Here is a 24,257-nt window from a genome sequence, read left to right as displayed (position 1 = left end):
ATTAGCCAGTTTATTGCTGCTGCGAATGTTGCTCTGTCGATTTACCTTTATGAGTACAACAAAAGCGACAAGTTACACACGTGCTTGTCCGCCATTACACAGCAGTGCGGCGCTTCCACGCGCCTACACGACTCTAGCATGTTATACACGCACATGCGTAGTTTATTTACAGGTAGGGTAGTTTAGCTATTTTTTATAATCCAGCTAGAAGCCCGCTTGTTTATCGGTAAATGCATCACAGATTAAAGTGATTTTTATTTTAACACTGCATATTGAAATTTTGTTTGTTTCATTTTTTATTCCAGAACAATATTTTATTATACACGTCTTGCTTGATATTTAAACCAAAACAAGATCGATCTCTAATGCTGATTCATATTTTAAAACACGGCCTAAGGCTATAATAACCTTGACCCGTAAATTAGGCTTTATTAGTTACTGCTCACGCTTTATGGTTATGTATGTTGTGGATATCTGTAAGTTTGAAGTTCTGGGTACCGAATGATCAATGATCGATGGACTGTCACATCACTGATATATTTATTTCGGTTACAATATACAATTTCTCGCTTTTGGGAAAAACTGATTTTTTGAGACTACAAACTTTCTGCTTTATTGGGTCGCAAACGACACTCAATGTCTTTAGGTTACTAGTGGTTACTAAAATGTTATGTAGGCTACATAAATAAATAAATCAAAAGTCAAAATGAAAACGAAAAGATTACTGCGACAACAAAAAGTATAATAAGACTAGTTGTATCAATGTGGTACCTTGTGGAAAACATGTTGTAAAATATGACTATTGACTACCAGATTAAGATTGCTCATAGATATCAATACAAGTATTAAACTGGACAGATACAAAAAGGAAGACACAAAAGAAAGATCTTGGAGGCATCATGAGTATATATTTAGAAGGTGCAAATGGCTAAATACTATAAGATATATCAACGCATGCGTTGCCGAAATTGGTTTCTTTGCGCTTTGGTGTTGACATTGCCTACAATAGCACCTGTTCTGATCATTCGATTACCATGTTGGAGGACAGATTTATCTTTATCAACATATACTCAGGATGCGCCTAACATATTCTGGCTATAAAAGCATGGGAAAAGTTTCATATGTTAGCTAGATCATTTTTTCTCAATGTAAATTTTTGTTTAGATCACACAAAAAATCCTATTGATCTATTGAGTTTCTCATAAAACGCAGAAAATAAATATCACATTTTACTTACCCTTGCAGTTACATTCTTAAAGCGTTGTGTTGTAACATCTCTGACAGTACTGCTTGCTAGCACATAGGTTCAGACACCCCAAATTTTAAAACTCAATATTTATTGTGTTTCGAATTATGTAATATAATCACAAACCCAAACAACATGTGTCATCATCAGCCAGACAGATAACTGCCTTAACGGCTTTATCCGCCTTTAAAAATTTTGGGTCTCCTAAGTCTGCATGCTTCCAACTTTCATTATCAGCTTTTATTTAAGGATGAACTTCCTCTATTCATTCTGTTTGGTTTTCATTCTGAACTTTTTTGTCCATCCATTGTTATCATTATATATTTGGTCAAGGCTTCATGTTCTATAGCTCAACTTTATCTCTACTATACTGATTTCTACTTACATTTATTAGGATCACCGATCTTATGATCCACGCGTAATCAGGTTTAATTGGATCTAACTTGCTCTTCTACATGCAGTCAAACATAGATAAATCAAACTTCACGGGACCGAGCGAATGTGTTTGAGTTACTAGAGCGTTCAAGGTATCAGAGCGCTGTCTCAAATGCATGTATTTATCAGTAGATACATGTACATATACAAACTATATATAAATCAAAAGCATAGATTGCTTGTTGCAAGTTAAAGGACCTCACAAGCAAAGTTTTAAAAGTTTTTATCAGAAAGTATAGATATTTTTCTATCACTTGAGATTTGTTTTTTGTTTTAGCTGATGTGACTGCCAGGACGTTTTCAGATTAAAATTGGCAAAACTTCATCGCGGTTGAGACGCTCAGAAAAAAGACATCTTTTTTTTCTGAACGTTTTAACCGAGATCAATTTTGCATATAATCACTCTTATAATATGTATTTTCCATGTTATATCTAACTTTTTTATATTTTTATCGCTAATGCTTTCTAATGTTTATAGTTTGGCCGTAACTAAGCCAATGTGTTATCGACCCTATTAATCATTTTCTAATCTGAATAAGATGAATTTTACACTAAAACGATATACGTTTTAATTATTGATATATTACTTAAATACTAGCGGTATGTCGCTTTTTCGAAAAATCTGTTTGAATTAATTTAGGCAGAATAATCGTTCGGGCAGAATTTAATGCGGTAGTGAAAGATTAATGAGATTTGTGACAAAATTTCGCTGCTTTTTGTAAGCAGTCCATTCTTTGCAGTTTTTATCTCAACTTTATATTTTTCTGTACCTCTTTGTCAAGCCAGATAGGCAAAGAAGTGTTTTAAACTTACACAAGTGACCATTTCTCTATATGTTCTTTGTAATTGCCTAGAAAAAGATTATAGTTTTTTTATTGAGCCATTCCCTTTCCTTCTAATCACTACTTTATTTTACAAAAAATCATTTTACTACTTTTTTGTCAATTTGTTAGGTCAATTGCCCTTATTGATTTTTCTGATTTATTGAACATTACCAACACTCTCATTGGCTCATTAGGCTTACATGGTTCTTTCATAACTCCAACCACTCATCATATCTCATTTTGCAACGCAAGTTTGAATTCATTTCGTTTCTATTTTTGAGTTTCTGTATATTTTCCTTACTTCTGTCCTGTTGCTGTTTCAGACCTCTCAAGTCTGTCTAAACTTCTATCTGTCAGCGATATCTGCTTTATGGTTATGAAACAGTGCTTTTTGATATCTTTTTCATTTAGCGTAGTTCATTGACACGTGTTTTGCAGAGTTACGAGTGGCTGTTTTAGCGGAAATGGATGCTGTTCCTTTAACAGAAGTCGGTAAACTAGCCATCACCCTTTCAGTTGTTGGTGCAGGAATTCTTTTAGCTTCACTTCTGGCCATTGCAATCTGGTATTGCAAGATCAGGTTTGTGTAATGGTAGCGCTATACCGAGATTATTTTTATGTTACTACAAACAACGAGGTACTGTAAGCTGTTCTGCTTGTCTAACTAGCCACTGCTGCATTCAGCATGGCTTAATTTTTATTTTGCCATGTTTTCCAACGTTTGGTTGAACATCAATGGAAACATATTCAATTTTAGTTTTAATATTAAAATTTTAATATCTAACTATTTTGCTGTATAGTAGATGCTATATATTGATTATATGCGATTAATGTTAATAGTTTACGTTTAGTTTAACTGTTCAAAAGTCAACCAACAATTTAGCATTTTGGTTTAGGAGTTTTCGACTCTTGGCAATAGCGCAATAAATAAAAAATAAGGAGTTATGTAATTCTTGCAACCTTTTAGTCGAAGGTCTCACCTTACATATCACAGCTTGTCAAGTATTTGCAAGATAACATGTAATATATATATACATATATATATATATATATAATAGATAAGTTGTCAGGCCTACTGCTAACAGCACTCTACGCTCTAAAAAGTGCGGAGTGTTATAACTAATTAGAGTGTGGAATAGGTTAATTTTACTTATCTTTATTCCAGATTGATGTTTTATTCTGGGGTCACGACAGGTCTGTTTCGTGCTGGTGCACTCTTCAGGTGACTTGTGTTGAATATATAAGTCACCACACAAATATTTAACACAAGTCACCTGAAGAGTGCACCAGCACGAAACAGACCTGTCGTGACCCCAGAATAAAACATCAATCTGGAATAAAGATAAGTAAAATTAACCTATTCCACACTCTAGTTAGTTATATATATATATATATCATCATGAAATATGATGACATATTTATTATAGATATAATATGTATATTATACATCATGTATATACATTACATATAATATAGTATATATAATACGATATCTTATCCTGTCTGCTCCTCACAGCTGGTTCGCGCTATATCACCGTATGTTGGAGTTGTCCTCTCAGCATGCATTGTCTTGTGCACCGTAAACCGACGCAATGGACGATGTAACATCAGAAAAGTTTGCAGCAGTCAAACTTTCTTGAAAGTTTGCTGAGCATTTATGACAGTCTGTACGATGCGCACCATTTTAGTGATGGTGGTTCGCTAATAGCTTAATCTAGTTTCATTTATGATAGCTGCTGCGAGACTAGCATTTGACTCGAGCACACAGTAATAAAGAGTTTCGTTCCAGAACAATTAAAAAGAAAAATGAGAACACTACATCGTTGATAAAGGTGTCGATAGGTTTGTGATAGTGTGAACAATATTATCACAGACGATCACAGAAGAACTGTAAAATGAAAACCAAGATACAGTCATATAGTGTGTACCAGCTTTGAGTTACTGGATAGAACTGTACTATCGTTAATGAGTAAATTGTTGTATCACGCAATCAGTGTGTTTTTTTCCCAAATCACCATGCAAAAGCGGCTAGAATCTTAAAAATTAGATTCTGGCTTACATCTTGTGATGTTCTGGAAAGCTCTCTTTTTTGAATAGCATATAAAGGAATGCAGCTGCCACCCGGTCAGTTCGGTTTTTTTTAATTTGTGTGAGTAACCCACAAATTGAAGTTTTGTTGAGCTTTGCTGGAATAAGTCAAAAAACTCGGCAGTTGTACAACACTATTGCGTAACAGTAGCCCTTCAGAGCAAAACTAATCAGCAACACACTTATGGTTTTGTTGACTATTATACTTATGGCTTCTAAATATCAGTTCTTTTGATAAAGCAATGTAATAATGCAAATGCTATTCGGTCAATGCTTATACTTCTTGTATTCTGAAAATTGCTAATTTTCCAGCAAATATTTATTGGTTTTATTTATGACAATAAATATATATAAATAACAAATATTTTATTTCTCAGCAAAATAATTTAATTTTTACTGAATATATCAAACAAGTTAAAAAGAACTTGCTCTTTATTGAAAATACAATGGCCTATCATTTTGAAAGTATCTGTTCATCGAATATTTATCTCACATCATCGCTAAACTAGGTTTTACAAGAAAAATTTAGATCATAAAAATATTTCCATTTTTTAAATATATAGATGCAGAACCTTTTTTGCAAATACCATAACATACAGTGCATTTGTATATTTTATGTACATGAAATACCATAACACATTTGGTTTGCATACTCATTGTTTATAAAATACCATAAAATACTCTGTCTGCACAGTCATGATACATCAAATGCCATAACAACTACTATATACATGTATTTATTTGTGCTAGTATTCCATCGGCTGCTATAACATATTCTGTTTGGTTTGCATGTTTGTAGTATATTAGCTGCTTTACATAATATCTACATGTATATATTTTCAGAAAACGCTCCAATATCTACAGCTACAAAAAGACCTCTCCTAGAAGAACTCTGAGTGAGGTAGAGTCGAATCTGAGGTAAACCTTTTTATAATCATTAAATGAATGCTTCTTTTATCTTAATTTGTTGCGTGTTAGTTTTCTTTCTGGCCACAGTTATATACTGCTGTTTAGCATGATAGCAGCGAATAGCGTTTTACTGCGTCTTTTTCGGTTTATGAGTACACTTTTTATTATTATAGCATTTCTGTGTTGGTTTCAGTAGAAATTGATTGTCATTTATTTATCTCAATCGGACAACCCTAAATCTTTAGCCTGTGCATCAAGAGCCAGAGTTCTGTCTGGCGTGTTTGAATTTGTGTCAGTCTCATTGTGCTGTCAACACTTACTAGCACAAGCATTAAATCACAGTTTACATTTAAAAGTTGAGAAGCTGGTGTCTAATTCTTAAATGTGTAGTTGTCTTCTCCATGCTTTTTAATGCAAAAAGTGTAGGAAACCTCTCTATTTCGTCAATGAGTTGATATTCTTTGCTTTCCTTTTAAATGATAACTAGGAAGGTTCCAGATGTTTAATCGTTTCTCTAGTAATGTGTCAGAGATAGCAGACTTGGCTCTGAATTACATACATGTATATATATGGCAGGGATCTGCACGACTCTTCAATAGACAGTGGGAAGGCAACTCCTTCCCCACTGTCTGCACCATCTCCGGTTAAAGATAGCTGTAGTACAGAGGATACGTCTGTTTTTGAGGATAAGCCGTCAGGTGAAGCTTCTCTTCCTGAAGCAGCAGGAGCTTCAGTTGTCATGAGAGAGAAGAAGAAATGTGAACATATCTCTGATAGTGAGCAGGAAATTACTCACCTTCACCGTGTTGGTCTAGCTCCTTCAAATGCTACAGGCTATCTTCCTGACACTCGCATATCTACTATCTCATCTGAGATTCCCAGCCACACCGGCTATGACAGTATGTATGACGGAATACTATGGCCTGATGTAATCGATCCCTATAACCAAAATGATGAACTTGAGCTAAGAATAGGCGACAAGGCTACGGACGTTTTTCACTGTCGGTCCATGACAACATTTTATCAATTTCACAACTAACTGCATTGTTCTGCAAAACTCATTTTAAAGCAAACAGTGGTAATTGTTAATCTTCCTAATTGCCTGGTATTTCAATGGTCGTCCTCAGTTGCTCACCTTGATTATTCAAAGATTTCCATCAGAGAGCATGTCTTCACTCCTTCACAACAGTTGTAGACCTTTGCAACTTTGGTTATTCAATTTAGTGATAAAGTGTGAATAGAAAGAGTTAACACGCATTGTTTTAGCTCACTTTGTTATTTGCTTCTACCGAATCTTACATCATTTGTAGTCAATTGATGTTATTAAAACTGTTTTTTTTTATATTTCAGTGTTTTCATGTGTATGCAATTGCTAGCAGTTTATTTGCGGATGGATTTTTGGACTTCAGAAAACTTCTAATTAATCTTTCAGCTCCGAATGTTTATTACTCCATTGTTATCAAAGATGCAAAACATAATTTAATGTTACGAAGAGTTTTTCTTTGCGAGAAATAATAGTAGATTTTTACATTTTTTGTATAAAAATAACTATTCTTGTATGAGATACTTTAATCTCTTATCAAATATCTTGTGATAAAATGGAGAGTGGAGATCTTTTTACTTAAAATTTGCTCATTATCAATTTTTTAAATAAAAAGTTTTCTCTATACAGGCAATTAATCCTGCTGGCAATATGAAAGATGCCATGAACAGCTTTCTCAGTATTTAAAATTCATTATTTAGTTAAATGCATTTTCTGATTGTCTTGTTTTGTTTAAACTGAATGATTGCTGTGTTTTCAAAAAGAGTCTTTTTAAAAGTTTGAATTCATATATCAACAATCTTCCATCCATATTTATTTTATTGAAACAAATTTTGGAGTTTCTGTTTAGTAAGCACTTTGATATCTGATTTTTGCTGATTCTCTTATGTAGTTCATTTTTACATTTTCTTAATCTATAACTTTCTGTTGATTTGTGAAATTTGAAGCTATCAGGTTGACAGGACGTAGTTTATTGTAATATTTTTCAATCTTTGAGCCTTTCCATTGTGTGTTGTCAATAGTTTCATCTTTGCATGGTCTGCTGTAATACGCAAGTATTTTTAATAGTTTCTTATGATAAAACGTTTTTACCAGTGGAAAAACAGATTTGTATTCCTTGTTCATCAAAAACTAATACAAGAAAAAATAACTCCAAACAATGAACAGAGTAATTAAAAACAATAGATAATTATTTATACAGTTAGAGGTACTGGCAGTAAAAATATAAATGATGTGTAAATTTAAATGTATACCGCAGCATACATTTGGTAGTGTAAACAAAAATAACAAAAAGATCTCAGCTCTCCTCTGACGTCTGACTATCTCAGCAGGTGTCCTCAATCCTGGTAGCAATTCAATGCTCTACCATTTTAAGAAATGCTCTCACGAAGTCGTCTGCCCATACATTTTGATTCTGAGCATAGTTTTCTACCTAAAATAGATTTGCAACCTGATGAACTTCAATGTGATGCAACAATCTACTTAGCAAGGTTTTGTGTAGCATATACATATGTTATATATATGTATATATATATAAGTGCGCTATTGGGAACAGCTAGGATCATGAGGCGATTGCTCAAACTACCAGGTCTCTGGTAGGAGACCCGAGTTAGAGCAGAAATTACCACCCACACGGGGTATCCGGGGTGAGAAAACAGTTTTATATATACGTATATATGTTATACAATATTTACATGTATATGTAGCATATTACAGCAAATATAATCATATGATATGCATAGTTTAAATATATATTACAGTAATATATATTATATATATTACTGTAATATATATTTATTTATATTACTTAAATATTTATATTATTGCCTATATAGTAATATATATATAGTACTTTATAGGCAATAATGTCTTTCGAAACAGAAACGTTTTGCAAATTATGTCATACAAAATCATAGAATAAAAAAGGGCAACTGATAGCCAATAAGATCAAATAAGTGTTTTTTCAAATATGCTTAAAATACCTTTCTCAGCTAAGAGAATGGATATTAGGTGGAAACTTGCTAAAGCAGGTGGCAATAATATTTTCAATTCAATAGGATAACTCTTGTTTTGTATAAATTCTTACCCTTCTGCTGTTTGCTCTATTAAAAGGGCATTGGCTGGAAAGCCTGCAAGACGGTGTTTCATCATTGGATATGCGAAGGTTTCGTAGCAAAGTCATATCAGCATGCAGCATCATCTTACCACCATCTATCCACTGCGTGAATCTGAAATACCATTCAATTCGCATTAAACATGAACTTACTAAGACTTATAGTAGATGTTCCAAAAAGTGCCGGTGTTTTTCTAACATTCGGGATAGTTTTTGATGCTTGTGTTGGTGTGACTGTAAAGATTTTTCAAGATTAAATTTGACGAACTTGGTTAAACGCTCGGAAGAAAAATAAGTGCCATATTGATGTCACAATCATCATAGCTGCCCATCTCTTGTTATTGATATCTATTGCGTTCAAGTTCCAGTGTTATGTGTCTCCGATCTGTCGATTTTTTGCTGAAGTTCAATCGTATACATCATATTCAAACTAGCTTGCAGCTGGTTGTTTTGATCACGATCATTTTTTGTCGCTTTTAATCGTCAAACATCCTGGCGTCAGATGACCTCAAACATCAAAAACAATCACAAATAATAAATGAACATCTACGCTTTTTGATAAAATCGACTACAATTTGGCGTTATTACATTTTTAATGTGCAGCAGAACAGTGGAGCCAACTTTATCTAATGAAATGAGAGCTAATGTATGCAGAGAGGCTTACAATACTTTTCTTGCATGTTTGTTATGCTATAAAAATCTCAGTCAAATAGATGATTTTACCCATTGGATGAATCGACAAGTCTCCAGTTTCCATTCATCAGTGCGAGGTAGTACGCATTGTCAAGAGTCTGTTGAGTGTTGTCCCAGGGACCAAAGAAACCACTCGTTTCTGGGTTGCATCTGCCCAAGGAATGAGCTCCTGCAATTACAAGGAAATTCTGCAATATCATATCTGGCAGTGTATGACAACTCTTCATAAAATACTCAAGTTTCAATTGTCATTCTGATCATATATGATCTGATAATCTTTAAGATATAAATATAATAATCTATTGACTTCAAAATTCACGATGGATTTATTTTTATTCCTTATGTCAAGCAATCAAATAGTTAGTATAAAAATAATCTGGTCGATTTTTTAGACAGTGCTAGCCTAATAGCAAAAAAGTGTGACACTATGCAAATAATATGCTTAGAACACAGATACATTTTTCTTTCCATTCACGTTCTACTTAGATACTGGTTATTGGTAATATATGTTAATTTTTGAGTACATTTTTTATCTACTGCCTGAATGCCGGCGTCGCACAGGTAATAAAATAATTACACAATGAATTTGAGTAGCGTACGCTGGTAACTTACGCTGGTAACTTGAGCTAGTCTAAATCTTCACTACCATAAAAGTCGTGTTTGAAGCCAGCCTAATAATTGTAACATCAAATGTAACAATATTTCTGTTCGTCACACACTTACCCAAAAGAGCAATAGCAAGCTTTCTTGTCAGTCCAAACTGACCCATTAAGAATTCTACTGAGTCCGTATTTTGACCCTGCAATACATAAAATTGATGAAACACTTCATTAAAATGTAAAAATTATTAAGGTTCTGTTCAGCTGACAACAAACATAGGTTCAGTATTATGTTACCAGAAAATGGTTAGTAATTTTGATATACATGTATGAAGCAATAGAAATATTTTGATAATTTTGACTATTTAGAGCTGAAAGGCTGACTGGATTAAATGATTTTAAATTCTGTCACGCTTTCAAATTTCTATGGTTAAAATGCTAGACTGAATACATACCATTGCAAAGACGTGATCTAGATTATAGTTTATTGGATCCGAGCAGCTTCTACGACCAGTTCTGAATGGAAGTTGTCTTCTTCCTGGCCCTCCTAAAACCAAGGTAACAAAATCCCCATTTCATTTGCACTGGTCGAACTCCAAGTGTGCATATATCAAGATATTAAAATCAATTTTGACTCACAGAAACCTAAAGTCTTTTACCTGGTTGAGCAAAGGCTGTTTCCACACTAACTGTTCCAAGCAGCACAATAAAGTCAGCCAACCCAATGGGTCTGCCCAGTTTCTTCCATAGACTTATCGCATCATAGTAGACAGTCATCAAACCTAAAAGCAAGGCAAACTCTATCTATACTTGGAGTAGAGAGGTCACTGTTCCTAGAAAACTCGAATGGTTATATATATATATATATATATATATATATATATATATATATATATATATATATATATATATATATATATATATATATATATATATACACACCAATATGCATAGAATAACTGTGCTATTCGGTGTTGCCCTGGTAATAAAAAAGAATTTGGTCAAAAAATTTATTTTATTTAACATATAACAACATTCGCCATTCTAACTTTCAAACTGTATATCATGAAAAAAGTTTTGATGGATAGCTTCTGATGGAACAGTAACTTTTTTTATAGACACACACTTCAATGCAAGAATTGTTATTACTAATTCAACATATTCCGGATTTTTATTTTGTTTTCTCAGTTCGTATTAATTGTATCATTACTTAATCATATTTTTTTGTAATCAAAGTTAACACAAGTTATGCCAGAGGCCTCAACCTTCAGTTATCTGAAATCTTTAAGCAACTTAATGCTGACGGTGTTTGACATCGGTTGACCTTACGTATGTAGTATCAATGTTCGGCAAGCCTTAGAATAGAGGTTACGGATTAACCTTAGGACGTTCTGGCTGTGAATGATTATATTTCTATTAAGTATTTCCATATATTTGAAGAGACAGAAATAAGAATAACACATAATAGATTGAGATTAGTACTGGACCCTATGATAAAGTCATCTTTTAATAATGGCAGATGCCAAAGAACTGGTGGTCAATGACCCACGTCAGATAAGTAAAAAATAATACAATTGTTAACAATCTTTATGTTGGATCATCTCTACTCAATCTTTATGTTGGATCATCGCTACTCAAGCCTTAAGGCCGATTACATTATTCTTAGCGTTCTGGCTGCATGCTTTAAAATTATTAATAAACCGGCCACAACTATGTATCTCTGATGTCAGTATTTATCATCATGCAATACTCTATATCAGTTCATTTGCTTTTTAACTGTATCGTTCACGTTCACCTAAACACTTTTTATTTTCTAATTTATGTAGCGTTTTATGGAAACGTGACATGTTAGAAGTATTTTTGTAAAAAGAATTTTTGTTGTTGTTATATTTCATTGAAAAAGACTATTATTTGAACTCAATGTTTCAGGTAATATTTTGTGTAGTACATCAACATGCACAGCTTCACTACTATAAATGACAAGAATTTGTCACATCTCCATCAATTTTATCAGCATTGGAAATGCCACTTGACATAGTATTCTAAAAAACATTTAAACCAATACTCTCGCAGATTTTTGGCTTATTAGCAAAGATTTAAGTGGTTGTCCTTCATTTAAAAATAACCACTACCTCTATTTTATAAATAACTATGCCTATGTTGATAAGTTGATAACATGTCAAGCGTAGCAATACCTCAAAGCTTCCAGGCCAAAATTTTCACTCATCTGGTGATTTCATATTAATGGTAAAGAGATTGATGATGCAGAAGTTTTCCTAATGGGTAAGATTATGCAAATGACTTCCATGTCATAAACCGAGTGCCGTACAAAGTTTAAATTAATGGCTTAATTAGTGGTAGTTCCATAACAATAGACACGTGTCATACAACACAAGCGCGTATGACTGGGTTGTCATAAGACCACAAAAATAATGGCTATTCAGATTTTTTTGTTGGGAAACTGAGAAGTTTGATGGTAAAAATAAAAAACTTAAGCTATAAAGCTAAATTTATCAATTTTAGTTAAAGAATTCCCATAAGTTTGGTGAAAGGCTGTAATTTTCACCAGAGTTTTACATAAGTCGTGACTTACCAAGGTTGTTCATGGTTTTGCTGTTAATACAGCCATCACATCCAGTGTTTCCTACGCAGCTGTGATAAACCAATCGTACCGTTCCTGGTATTCTTCGTAGTGACTGCAAAATATGCATTTTAATTAAATGATATTTTCTGATACTGAAACAGTAATGTATTGATTTGTATGTTTTATTTTCACTTTTAATCAAAACTTCATTATAATTTTTAGTGTTGCGCCTTTTAGTCATGATAAGAAACTGTAGTATCAAGCCAACCTAAATTATGATGAAGAAAGCAAATTTTTTCTCTTATTAACTTTGCTTCTAAATAAACCAGCAAGTACCACTAGCAAGTCTTCTGTGACTAAGTTAAAAGGAATATTTCCAAGGCAGCAACCCCATGATGATCTTTGGACCCAACAGTTCTTGATGAATGTAAACCTAAGAGTAGACCATCGCTGTCATTTATGTTAGACACAACTTTATGTTAGACACTTCTACATCATTTATGTGAGATAAATAAAAAATACGCACTTTTGTTATATAAATCTCAAAGTCTGTCATTCAGTCTTTCCAGCTATAGTTACTAAAATCGAGCAACGAGAGATCCACATCGTGCTGAATTTGATCACGGAACATTCGTTCACCAGACAATAAATTAGTCAGTTAAACTGCGCGAGTTGCAATGAATTCATTGGTTTACATGAGCCCCTATCTCAGTTAAAATACACTTGGCACTCTGCGTTACGCAACGTTACAAAAGCTTGCTCTCACGACTCTTATTAAAAATTTTAACAATATGGATAGTCGGCGTACTCAAACTAATCATTGGCAATGTGCCAGGTTAATGGCAAGTGGCAGGCAACTACATTGCCTGCCACTGTTTATAAGCTGTTTTTTAATACCCACAGAGCGCCGGACATTCGGCTATTCCCTACTAAATCGTCTGATAAAACTGTTGTGCTGTTAATAGTCAGAGACATGTATATACTAGTTATTAAACAGAGTCAATAGAAACTTATGTCGCTAAGTTGAGAAAGTTAGTAAAAAGCAAAGTACTTACATTCTGTCCTAAGAAAGCAGTCATTGACCTTCTCAAACTGCTTAGGCTAACTTCTGGTTGGCTGGTATGTACAGGTGGTACTCTGCATCTCGCTGTAGATAGAAACAGGGCAAAGTTGTGATGGTATTCATTGTACTATTATCACTTTCTACAAAGCATGACAAATCTTTATGTTTTGGACAAGGATCCACTTTCATTACCATATATCTGTAATAGAATTTAGCTTTTGGGAAGCGTCTCTAAGCTGCCTATTAAATCTCATAGCAGACCAAGTTGTGGCCAAAAGGGGTGTGGTCTAATGAATTATCAAGTCACTGAGCAAAAAGCTTTAGCAAGCAGTAAACTTTAAAATCAACCTACGACAAACTTGCATTTTTTGTGTTGTGAAAAGCCTTGCTATTCTGGGAGCCGTAATCATCACCGGAAGTCGTAAAGTCGAAAAGATTGGATTGTGTGACACAAGATTTAAACTCACAACTTTATCAGTAGAATACATCAACACGCTGACACATGCACCAAACAACCGTCTTCCGTATGATTGAAATAATTGTAGACATAGTTATTACACCTGATGATCTCTCACGGCGCATCAGACCGCCAAGGTACTAATTATTTACAATAACTAGTACCCTGACTGTCTAGTGTGACACGATAGTTCATCACATGTAATAGCTATATGCACAATTATTCCAAGGCGCAGAAAGGCGGTTGATCTGAGCATCAGGCAGATTGCTGATTCACCAAGCTGAAAGTTGTGAGTTAAAACCCTGTTGAGAGCAATATTTTTTCTTAACCATATAAGTATGGCTTCATATGGTCAGATGCAAATTTTATTATAGTAAAGATACCTTTGCAATTTTTAGATAGTAAATATTGTATGCTATTGTATGCTGGTGTCTATGCATAATTGCTTTAAAGTAAACAAAGACTAAAAACCGTAAAACCTTTGTTTGAGCGCAATTTTTATTTAAACGCCATCTCTAATAAAACACTACCATGGGGAAGGGGTAAAAATTAGAGCCCTATGGCGTTCAAACAGAGGTTTTACGATAGATTTGAATAACTAAAATGACGTAAACTGATCCTCTAAGTTTCGATGAAAAGTCATGATCAGTCTGCAAAAATAATTTTAATGTTTGGGATGTCAACGTGAGCGCACAACTGCTGCCAGTGTGATAAATGATGAATGTTTATACAAGCTCTTGTCCCAGCCAAGAAATAAATAAGCAATCATAAAACGCGGTCATGTCCAACAAATTTTTACCATTACTAAAAAATAAACTACCTGAGCCAGGATTGCATAAGCATCTTTCTTCTTGCCTTCTCTGCCTGGCATCCCTTCTTGACTCGTTAGCTCTCCTTCTTGAGCTCCTTCTATTGTTGCAATTGATGCGACGACTCCTAAAGACATTCGCTTCTTATTTAGCAATGTATTTAAGTATTACATGCAGTTTACGCTGTTTTCATTGTTTACAAATTATCATGTCAATCCTGTACAGAAATTTAAAAGCATGTTATATTATCTCACCTTGCATCAGTGATTTCTATAAACGCTGCCATCACTAACAATCCAGTGAGTATGAGCTGAAAAACACATTAAAGATGCCTAAATTAAATAGCAATAGAACTTGTTTTATGTAGAATATGGTGGAAAAAATGCTTTTACAACTTTACGGCATGCTTGCAGTTGTTATATACTATGTTGCTTAATAATTTTTAAGGCTTTTTTGTTAATATATATCAACTGAAAATAATATAAAGGTTTTGTTGACTGCAGAATAATTAAAGCAACTCATATAACATGATGATTAAAAAACTGCTATTTTTTAATCTTTTATAACCGATATGGCAAAAGCTTTGCTATTTAAAAATATTATGATTTAGCTGAATAAAGTGTATCAATCATCAAGGGTTGCACTAACAATTTTACACCTGATTCAATCTGATTCAATGAAAAATAGTTTACATATTACTCAATTACCTAAAAGTGAATACAATTATTAGCACCTCAGATATGTAATTAATTTATTAAATATCAAATTTTTTTAATATTTTTGAAAATTTCAACAGTTATACAATGCAATAACCAACATGTATTCAGAATTTTGAAAAACAAGCTTTATATTTTATTGTTACCTTCAAATTCATGGCTATAAATATCTCCTTCAGTTAGTCTCTGCAGACTCCTTTGGCAAAATAATACAGTGGATGATGCTACAAAGCTATTCAAATCAGTTATCAGCTGACAAGTGGCTCTGCTCAGTCAATGCTTCACTTTTATATTCCAGTGAGTTGATTGATGGCCCAATCATCGGACAAGAAACCGGCCATACGGATTGATGAGTTTTTAAGTGAAAGATAATAAGCGACCTCCAAAGTTCTGATACTCCTGAGATCATGTCCGATAAAGATTTGCGGCAGAAAAAAAATGAAAGAATGTGCCGTACCAGTTAGTGCTAAAGTATTAGGTTCATCGTTTTATTAGTATGACTAATTCACCTTTCTTGCTTTTATTTGGTCATTTATTCAATCAGAATTTGGTCTTCCGGTCAGTTCGGAAAACAATACCTAGACACAAGTAACCTCGTGCACTGCGTCATCTTAAACTGGTAAAGTATCAGATCATTAGCTCTTATAGAACATTTTATAAACTTTTAATCAGAAAGCATAACTTTAAAACACCGGAGATACATTTGCATTGCAAAACGGATTACAGAGGATAATGATGCAATCACTTGAAGATCATGAATGGTGTCTGCTCACTGCAAGTGGAGGCTGTGCTTGTTTTTCTAAAAGTATTATTACAAAATAATAGCTCTGTGATCTTGGCTGGACATGTCTAAGTCTAGTAGCAAGGGAACCTCGACTATGGCAAGGATGCCCAGTTGCAGAGAGTATTTTAAGGTTGGATGTTATTTCCGTCATAATCAGTGGCTTTTTTAGCTCTGTAATCTTGGCTATTAACCTATTAACTATAAGTATAGCTATTAGCTCTATGGGCAAAGAAGTCTGGACTAGTTGCGTCCACTGGATGTATAAGTCTAGTGGCAAAGGAGCCTCAACTGGAGACAAGCCCAGTTGCAGAGAGCAAATTAAGTTTGAATGTCACACCTATCATCACCAGTAACCTTTTTAAGAATTTAAACCCAACCTGTTGCTCGGAGGTCATGCAGTTTAGGCCACTAGGCTATGGCTGCTCTCACACAAGTGCAAAACTGCTGCTAACAAAACTTGAATAGCCATGTTATAATTTGTTAAGGATAAATGAAGAATTAATTAATTCTTAAGGATTTGTGGTGGATGATTGGATGTAATGGCCAATACAGAGTTGCTACTTATGGCAGCCCAGGAGCAAGTGCACCCAACAAGGCAACTCCAAACAAAAATCTATCTCACTAGAGACGGTCCTAGATGCAGACTGTGCAAAGATGCACCATCACATCACAACACATCATCAGTGGATGCAAGCAGCTAGCAGGAAACGCATACACTGAGCGGCATAATCATGTAGCGGGTGTTGTGTATAGAAGTCTATGTGATCAGTATGGCCTTAATAAACCACAACACTGGTGGGAAGCTCTTGGTAAGGTCAATGAAATTGACTGCGCTAAGCTCCTCTGGGACTTCTACATCCGGACTGACAAGCATGTCCTAGCAAACCAACCAGATATAGTGGTGGTGGACAAGGAGAACAAGAGGGCTACTATAATAGATATAGCAGTAATCAATGACTACAATATAGCCAGCAAAGAAAAAGAGAAGGTAGAGAAATATCTTTCTCTTGGAGAAGAGATTGAAAAATGCTGGGATGTAAGAACAACTGTAATTCCAGTAGGCATTGGGGCACTGGGCGCAATAACACCGGCGCATAAAATGTGGCTTGCCCAAATACCGACAGCAATCAACTCAGGTGAGTTGCAGAAAAGTGTGCCATTGGGAACAGCTAAGATCTTGAGGCAAGTGCTCAAACTCCCACGTCTCTGGTAGGAGACTCGAGTTAGAGCAGAAATTACCACCCATAATGGTTAACCGAGGTGAGAAAACAATTTTTTTTTATATTTACAGTTCTATGTATTGAAATATTACATTAATATATATGAATATAATATATATATAAATATATGTATTTGTATTTAAATATATTTATTAATGCATTGCGTATATGAGTGTATATACATGTATATATATAATATCAAATTTGAGTAAAAGCTACCAAAATGGTTAAAGAATTTTACTACTAAATAGTTTTGTCCATAGTAGGTGCACTCTTCATGTAAAATGACCAAAGGTTGATTTTAGTCAGCTGTAGTTTTACTATTGAGCACTTCTTCAAACAATGCGATAATCCTTTATATGTATATATATACATGTATAGATGTACTTATATGTATCTATGTATATGTAGATATATTTATATGTATGTTTCTCAGAGACTTTTTTTATACACACACTCACACGCACACAGGGGCACACTCGCGCGCCTACACTCCCTTGCGTCCATGCACCCACACACACACGTCTATGCAAGAACTGTTGTAATTAATTTAACACATTCAATATGTTTATTTGTTTTCTCAGCTCGCATTAATTGTATCATTACTGAATCATCTTTCATTGTAATCATAGCAAAACAGGCTTAATTTAGCTATTACTTAGCCTTTTTATAGTTGTTCTATTTTTTTTAATCGATCTGCACAAAATATTTTCCCCATGATATAAAGTTTGAAAATTACAGTCAGTTGACAAAGTTTGCAAACTTTCGCAGTTGTTCTTATTTTCTTTCTGAATTTATTTCAACTACTCCAAGCACTTTTCTCATGATATGTAGTTTGAAAGTTAGAAGTTAGAATGACGAATGTTGTGATCTGTTAAATAAAAATAAAATTTCTGTGCAGACTTTTATTACTCGGGCAACGCCGGGTAGTACAGCCATTATATCTATATATCTTCATCTGTGTGCGTATCTGTTTGTAATCCGTTTGTCCCATTATAGCTGTCAAAATATGAGATTGAAAAATCCGTTAAACAGAATATTTAATCTCAGAACCCTCCATTCGCCAGGCAAAGGGTTTACCACTTTAACTACATGAGATAGATGAATTCGTTGGCCAATAGATGCCGCTATGTGAGTGACAATACGCTACCACTCTCCGTTAAGACGCAGCATAATTTTATGCTTGCACTCCTTTGAGAGCAAGCAGTAGCTCTTATTTGTAACCTTAACCAAACTAGCCATTGGCAATGCTCTAGGCTAATAGCAAGTGGCAGGCAACTACATTGTTTATAAACTGATTTTTAATACCCGTGCAATGCCGGGCATTTCTCTAATAATGTGTATATAATATATGTTGTGTATATACATGTATATGTTTTAATATACATATATTAAAGCGACCTATTTTATTTTAACACGTGCTTAGCATTAATATCTGTGTTCGCAACAAGAATGTTTACAGCATTTGTGTTTTATTGTAACACAACAAGCGACAGAGATGAAGCCTTTTGGACAAGAGCAGCTTTGGCTAAATACATGCTTATATTATATTTTATGTGCATATTTTTATATATTATAATTTTATCTTTTATAACATGTTGATGTAGCATAGCTGAAACTCTGCCTGTCGCATGGCAAGCACTTGAAATTTTATTACATGACCTCCTCTAGCATCCTTTGAATCAACAGGTTTCACAATCTTGATTAGAAGGTCATAGCCAAAATATGTCTTACATAATGTTTTACATTTGGTCGTTAAAAATATTTTTACAGCCATTCATTATAATTATCAAAATGCCTGGTTAGATATCTGACAGCTAGGAAGCTCCAAAAGCTCATATATGCCATTTTTAGATACGACCATGTTGCCTCATCACTCCTAGATTCTGACATGTACATTCATCGCTACACAAGTATCATAATCAACAATTTCTGCAGAAATTTCTGCAAGCTGTCTTCAGCAGAAGCAAGTTGATCAAAATAGCTAAAGCAGGTCTATGATGCAGCATTTTTTTACTGATAATTTATTAATAATTGTTTTGAAATTCTCTTCCATTTCCTTGAAGGAACAGGCAAGCTTCACATACTAAAAGGTTGTTTGTTCCTTGTGGTAACAGAAGAGTTTTGTAACAGGCGCAAAGAGGTCTCAATTATACACCGGAAATTGTATAAGTTTCTAGAAAACTCTAATACAAAGTCATCAGATTTACATCATACGTTCCATTTGAGTGGTTCTTTCTAACAGACAGTGTGGAGAGCTGTTATTGGCCTTCCTGTATTTTATAGAATGAAAGAGTTTTTAAGAGAAAGCGGAAAGCATAAATGTATGGAAGTTGTTGAGGAAACCTAAACCGTAAGACGGTCATCTTTGAAACGAGTGACTGTAAGAAAGGAAGAAAGGGAAGGAAAGAAAGTGAGAGAGAAAGAGAGAGAAAAAGAGAGAGAGAGAGGGGAGAGAAAGAGAGAGCGAGAAAGAGAAAGAGAGAGAGAGGGGAGAGAGAGAAAGGGAGGGAGAGAAAGAGAGAGCGAGAAAGAGAGAAAGAAGAAAAGGGAGAGGAAAGAGAAAGAGCGAGAAAGAGAGAAAGAGAGAGAGAGGAGAGAGAAGGGGAGAGAGAGAGAGAGGGGAGAGAGAGAGCGAGAAAGAGAGAAAGAAGAAAAGGGAGAAGAAAGAGAAAGAGCGAGAAAGAGAGAAAGAGAGAGAGAGAAAGAGGGGAGAGAGGGGGAGAGAGATGTTTTATAGAATGCTAGCTGTGGTACCCGCCGTTGCCAGGATTTGCATTATTGTGAAATGATAAGTAAAAAACTTGCTTATGATGATTTACAGCCCAACATGCACAACTGTCTCTTCCAAAAAACCCTTTAAAAACATTGAAAAGAAAATCAAGTCAATCAAAAATTAACTACATTCCTAATGTACATGTATATAGTTTAGAGTCATTCAACCAGTGACGTCTGTTCCTAATGTACATGTATATAGTTTGGAGTCATTCAAACAGTGATGTCTATTCCTAATGTACATGTATATAGTTTGGAGTCATTCAAACAGTGATGTCTATTCCTAATGTACATGTATATAGTTTTGAGTCATTCAAACAGTGACGCCTATTCCTAATGTACATGTATATAGTTTGGAGTCATTCAAACAGTGATGTCTATTCCTAATGTACATGTATATAGTTTGGAGTCATTCAAACAGTGATGTCTATTCCTAATGTACATGTATATAGTTTGGAGTCATTCAAACAGTGACATCTATTCAGTGATATATGTTTCTCCTTTCATATATTGTCAGAAATCCTAATAACTTTTGTTTAAACGATCAGATAAATTTAAAGATGACCTCACAAAAAATTTTAGTAAGTGTTATCAGCAGGTATCGTCCTTGTCTATTATTTGCGATTGTTTTAATGTTTGAGGTGATCTGACTGCCAGGATGTTTTCAGATTAAAATCTACAAAACCTGATTAGAGCTAAAACACTCAGATCAAACGAAAGTGTGATTATGATAGTTACAAAGAGACAAACAGAATAGAGACGCATAACGCTACAACTCGAATGCAATAGCCGATATTAACTATTGCAACGATGGCAGCTAGTGACGCTCTTTTGCACAAATTCTTGTTCTATACATTTTAGCCATGATCAAGTATTGTCAATTCTAATCTTGAAACATCCTGGTAGCAAGATCATCTCAAGCATACAAAAAATTGCGAAGGCTAGAAAAATACCGATGCTTGCTGATAAAATCCATTAAAGTTTTGTATAATTTGTTCTTTACATTGTCAGATTTCTGAGTTATTCGAAAAATCTTTGGTTTAGGATTAGTTGACATTTGAGTTGATAGATCTTTAATTTTGATATATTGTCTAAAATCATAATCATCTGTAAAAATACCTGTAAGGAGACAAATAAAAGCGTGCTTATGAATAGTTGTTTCCTAGGTGATTCCCATTCACAGGTCAAATGGTTGATTGATTTCAAAACCTCGCTATAGAAAAAGGAGATCTACTCACATGTATTATAGCTTTACTTATTAATAAAAATTCTTGATCCATTTGCCACTGCAGAAATCAGTTGCTATTTAAAAGTACAGAGCATTGTCTTAGTTTTCTAGCAAGTGCGTGCGTACCAAGTAAAACAAGTGTAGAAGTATGATCATTAAATGTCAGTTTCACTCAGGGACAGTAACTAGCGCCATAAGCAGAAAGTAAATAAACAAATCAACAGAAAAGTTTTAATTACAAATGAGAATATGTGATTGTCATTTGTATCCACAAACCTTTTGCTGATCTTTCTTCCCATGAATCCTTTGCTTCCTAGTCATTCTAATAGTCAATGAATTAATCCAAGAGGGCGTTTGGCAGCTTGTCAACTGACAGCTTGAATGGTTTTTTTGTCAAGTTTAGGCTACTCGCACTGAGTTTTAGAGAATATGCATTAAACTTAATCCTTAAAAATATCAAATAGTCTCAAATATAAGTTTGACATCTGGCATTTAATCATTTTTTGTTTTCACAAAAGATTCTATTTTTTCGAATATGCAATGCAATATATATCAATTTAATATAATAATCAAGCTTGTAAGGAAATAATGAATTTAGCATGGCTTAAGTTTTTAATTATGACAACAATGGCATCAAAGTCTTGATAACAATAAATTGAAAAAAGTTGCTGAAAGCAAACAAAAATAATACTAACTTTGTATTGTTTAATAAATAAATATTCCTTGTTTCACCTGTTGCGGATGTCTTCAATCTATGTGACCAACTCAGCAGATCATAAAAGTTTGTTATACTGATACCCATCAGAGGATCCATGTTAGTGTAAAACTATTTCTGGTTTGTCCAAGTTTGATCTGTTTGAGCTAAGCTGCTATATTTTAAATTATGGTGCATGTTTTTTTCCATTTTGGGAAACATTTGCTGAGTTTAATGCCAAAATGACTATTCATGCACAAAAAAATATCCTAAAACAATAATAGTACTTTGCTTTGCGTTGCGGAGATGACAGTAGAATCATAGAATGACTGTATTTATAAAAAGCACAAACTAAAATGATGCTGGCAGTATATTTTAGTAAAAGTGCGGCTAGAAGAACATAGCGAAACGTTTGTGTGTATAATATGTTAATGAGAGACTAAAATAAACTAAAAGCTTTTATATTATGAGAAGTTCTAAAAGTGTGCTTTGTCACTTTGTAAGTAAAACCCTTAACAATTCTGTAGTTTATTGGGCAAATCATAAGCTCTATGGTTTAGCATCAAATACAAATTAACACTATTTGGAAAACTATGGAACTAGCTCTAATACAGCATATCCGCTGAGCTTTAAGAAACTCATCCCTAGACGTTTATAATCTTCAAGTGTCTAGCAAACAGTTAACTCTATTATAAGCAAATAACTCAAAAGTGTCATAGCTGAGTATACGAATAACTTAGTGAGGCTAAACTCACCACGCGCAACCTAGTACACCGAGCTGTCAAGTTGATTGAATCAATTCAAAAGTGTCGCAACTAATAGAAATATTACATATCTGCATTCCAGTAGTTTCTGCTCCGTACCGATTAGCATTTAATCTCACTGTGTCAGATAGTGCTTATCTATAAGGTTATGCTGCTCAGAGGGATGCTAGAAGTATCTGTCAGTTATTTTGGCACATATTAGTTGAGAGATATTTAAATTAGGGCTCACTGGTGCCGCAGAGACTATGGAATTCTGTATAACCGTTTGTGTGTCAGATCACATTCTCCTGTATTGTCCATGGAAAAACCTAGCGGTGTGATGGTTGGCTCACGTTTATGATCAGCTTATTTTTGCCATCTTTCCTGGCCTCTTCGCTTGTAACTGAAGCTTATTGAAAGCCTTGAAACCTGATGATATCTATCAAAATTAAATTTATTTTGTGGCAAGCATGTATTTACCAAACCGATGAACTTATGCAAGAAGCTTGCTTAGAAGCTCATTATGGACAATTTTATGCAACTTTTGTGACATACTTTTTTGAGAAACTTGTAATCTATTTGAATTTTGTGTCATACTTTTCAGTTGCATAAGAAAATTAATCAGGCATTAATTTAATTACTCATCATTGTAACGCGAGAAAAACTTTTTGTCGTTCTATTGTCAATCAATTCATTCTAAAGTCTTTCTTATTGCTAAGAATATAATTATATATTTATAACTAAGTATAAACAAAGCAATTTAAGATCAGAAAGTTTTTAAAAATAGAAAGAAACTGACATCTTCAAGAAATGAAAGATTTTAAATATGTAAATATTTCATATGTAGATATTTTTTCTACTGATGAAGAAAAAGGTTGTAATTCGGTTGAAGGTGGAGACAAGAATACATGCCTGTTGCCAAATGCATGCACATCTAGTTCTGTCATCTATCAGGCTACAGTTATGAGTAATTAATATGATGCCCCCAATCAAACATATGTTGGCCTAGCAGAGGGCCCATTTAAGAGAAGATACTGCAACCACCACTGCAGCTTCAAAAATCCCTCAAAACAAACATCAACTAAGCTAAGTAGTTTTATATGGCAGTTTAAAAATTGGTCCATTCAGTACAACATCATGTGGAGAGTATTGAGGAAAGCAAGTAGTTACAATAAGACCACTAGACGCTGTAATTTGTATAATTATATACATTTAGATATATATACAGTCAAACT

The 24,257-nt window shown here is 34.0% G+C and overlaps 2 protein-coding genes and 1 pseudogene across 3 annotated transcripts; 2 read left to right on the top strand and 1 right to left on the bottom strand.

The window, feature by feature from the left end:
- The first annotated feature begins 456 nt into the window (after positions 1 to 456).
- LOC137396461 (uncharacterized) lies at positions 457 to 7,641 on the top strand. Of its 2 annotated transcripts, none has more exons than XM_068082750.1 (4): positions 457 to 548; positions 2,944 to 3,085; positions 5,437 to 5,511; positions 6,079 to 7,641. In XM_068082750.1, exons 2-4 carry the CDS (start codon positions 2,970 to 2,972, stop codon positions 6,539 to 6,541), a joined length of 654 nt encoding a protein of 217 aa, XP_067938851.1. In that variant the 5' UTR covers positions 457 to 548; positions 2,944 to 2,969; the 3' UTR covers positions 6,542 to 7,641. The 2 variants fall into 2 exon arrangements, with proteins under 2 accessions (XP_067938851.1, XP_067938852.1); XM_068082751.1 differs by having other exon boundaries at positions 467 to 476.
- Positions 7,636 to 15,831, bottom strand: LOC137396460 (putative ascorbate peroxidase). Its single transcript, XM_068082749.1, has 11 exons — positions 15,725 to 15,831; positions 15,117 to 15,172; positions 14,874 to 14,989; positions 13,589 to 13,680; positions 12,543 to 12,645; positions 10,609 to 10,731; positions 10,405 to 10,496; positions 10,074 to 10,149; positions 9,381 to 9,519; positions 8,631 to 8,772; positions 7,636 to 7,976 (listed from the first exon to the last, which is right to left on the bottom strand). Exons 1-11 carry the CDS (start codon positions 15,734 to 15,736, stop codon positions 7,899 to 7,901), a joined length of 1,029 nt encoding a protein of 342 aa, XP_067938850.1. The 5' UTR covers positions 15,737 to 15,831; the 3' UTR covers positions 7,636 to 7,898.
- A 1,070-nt stretch (positions 15,832 to 16,901) lies between these two features.
- On the top strand, positions 16,902 to 20,322 carry LOC137397518 (RNA-binding protein 25 pseudogene; annotated as a pseudogene).
- Positions 20,323 to 24,257: the final 3,935 nt, after the last annotated feature.

The sequence above is a fragment of the Watersipora subatra genome, chromosome 5, assembly GCF_963576615.1.
Source record: "Watersipora subatra chromosome 5, tzWatSuba1.1, whole genome shotgun sequence".
In the NCBI taxonomy this organism is placed as follows: Eukaryota; Metazoa; Bryozoa; class Gymnolaemata; order Cheilostomatida; family Watersiporidae; genus Watersipora; species Watersipora subatra.
The sequence above is the reverse complement of the archived record's forward strand: the minus strand, read 5'-3'. Positions and strand labels throughout refer to the sequence as shown.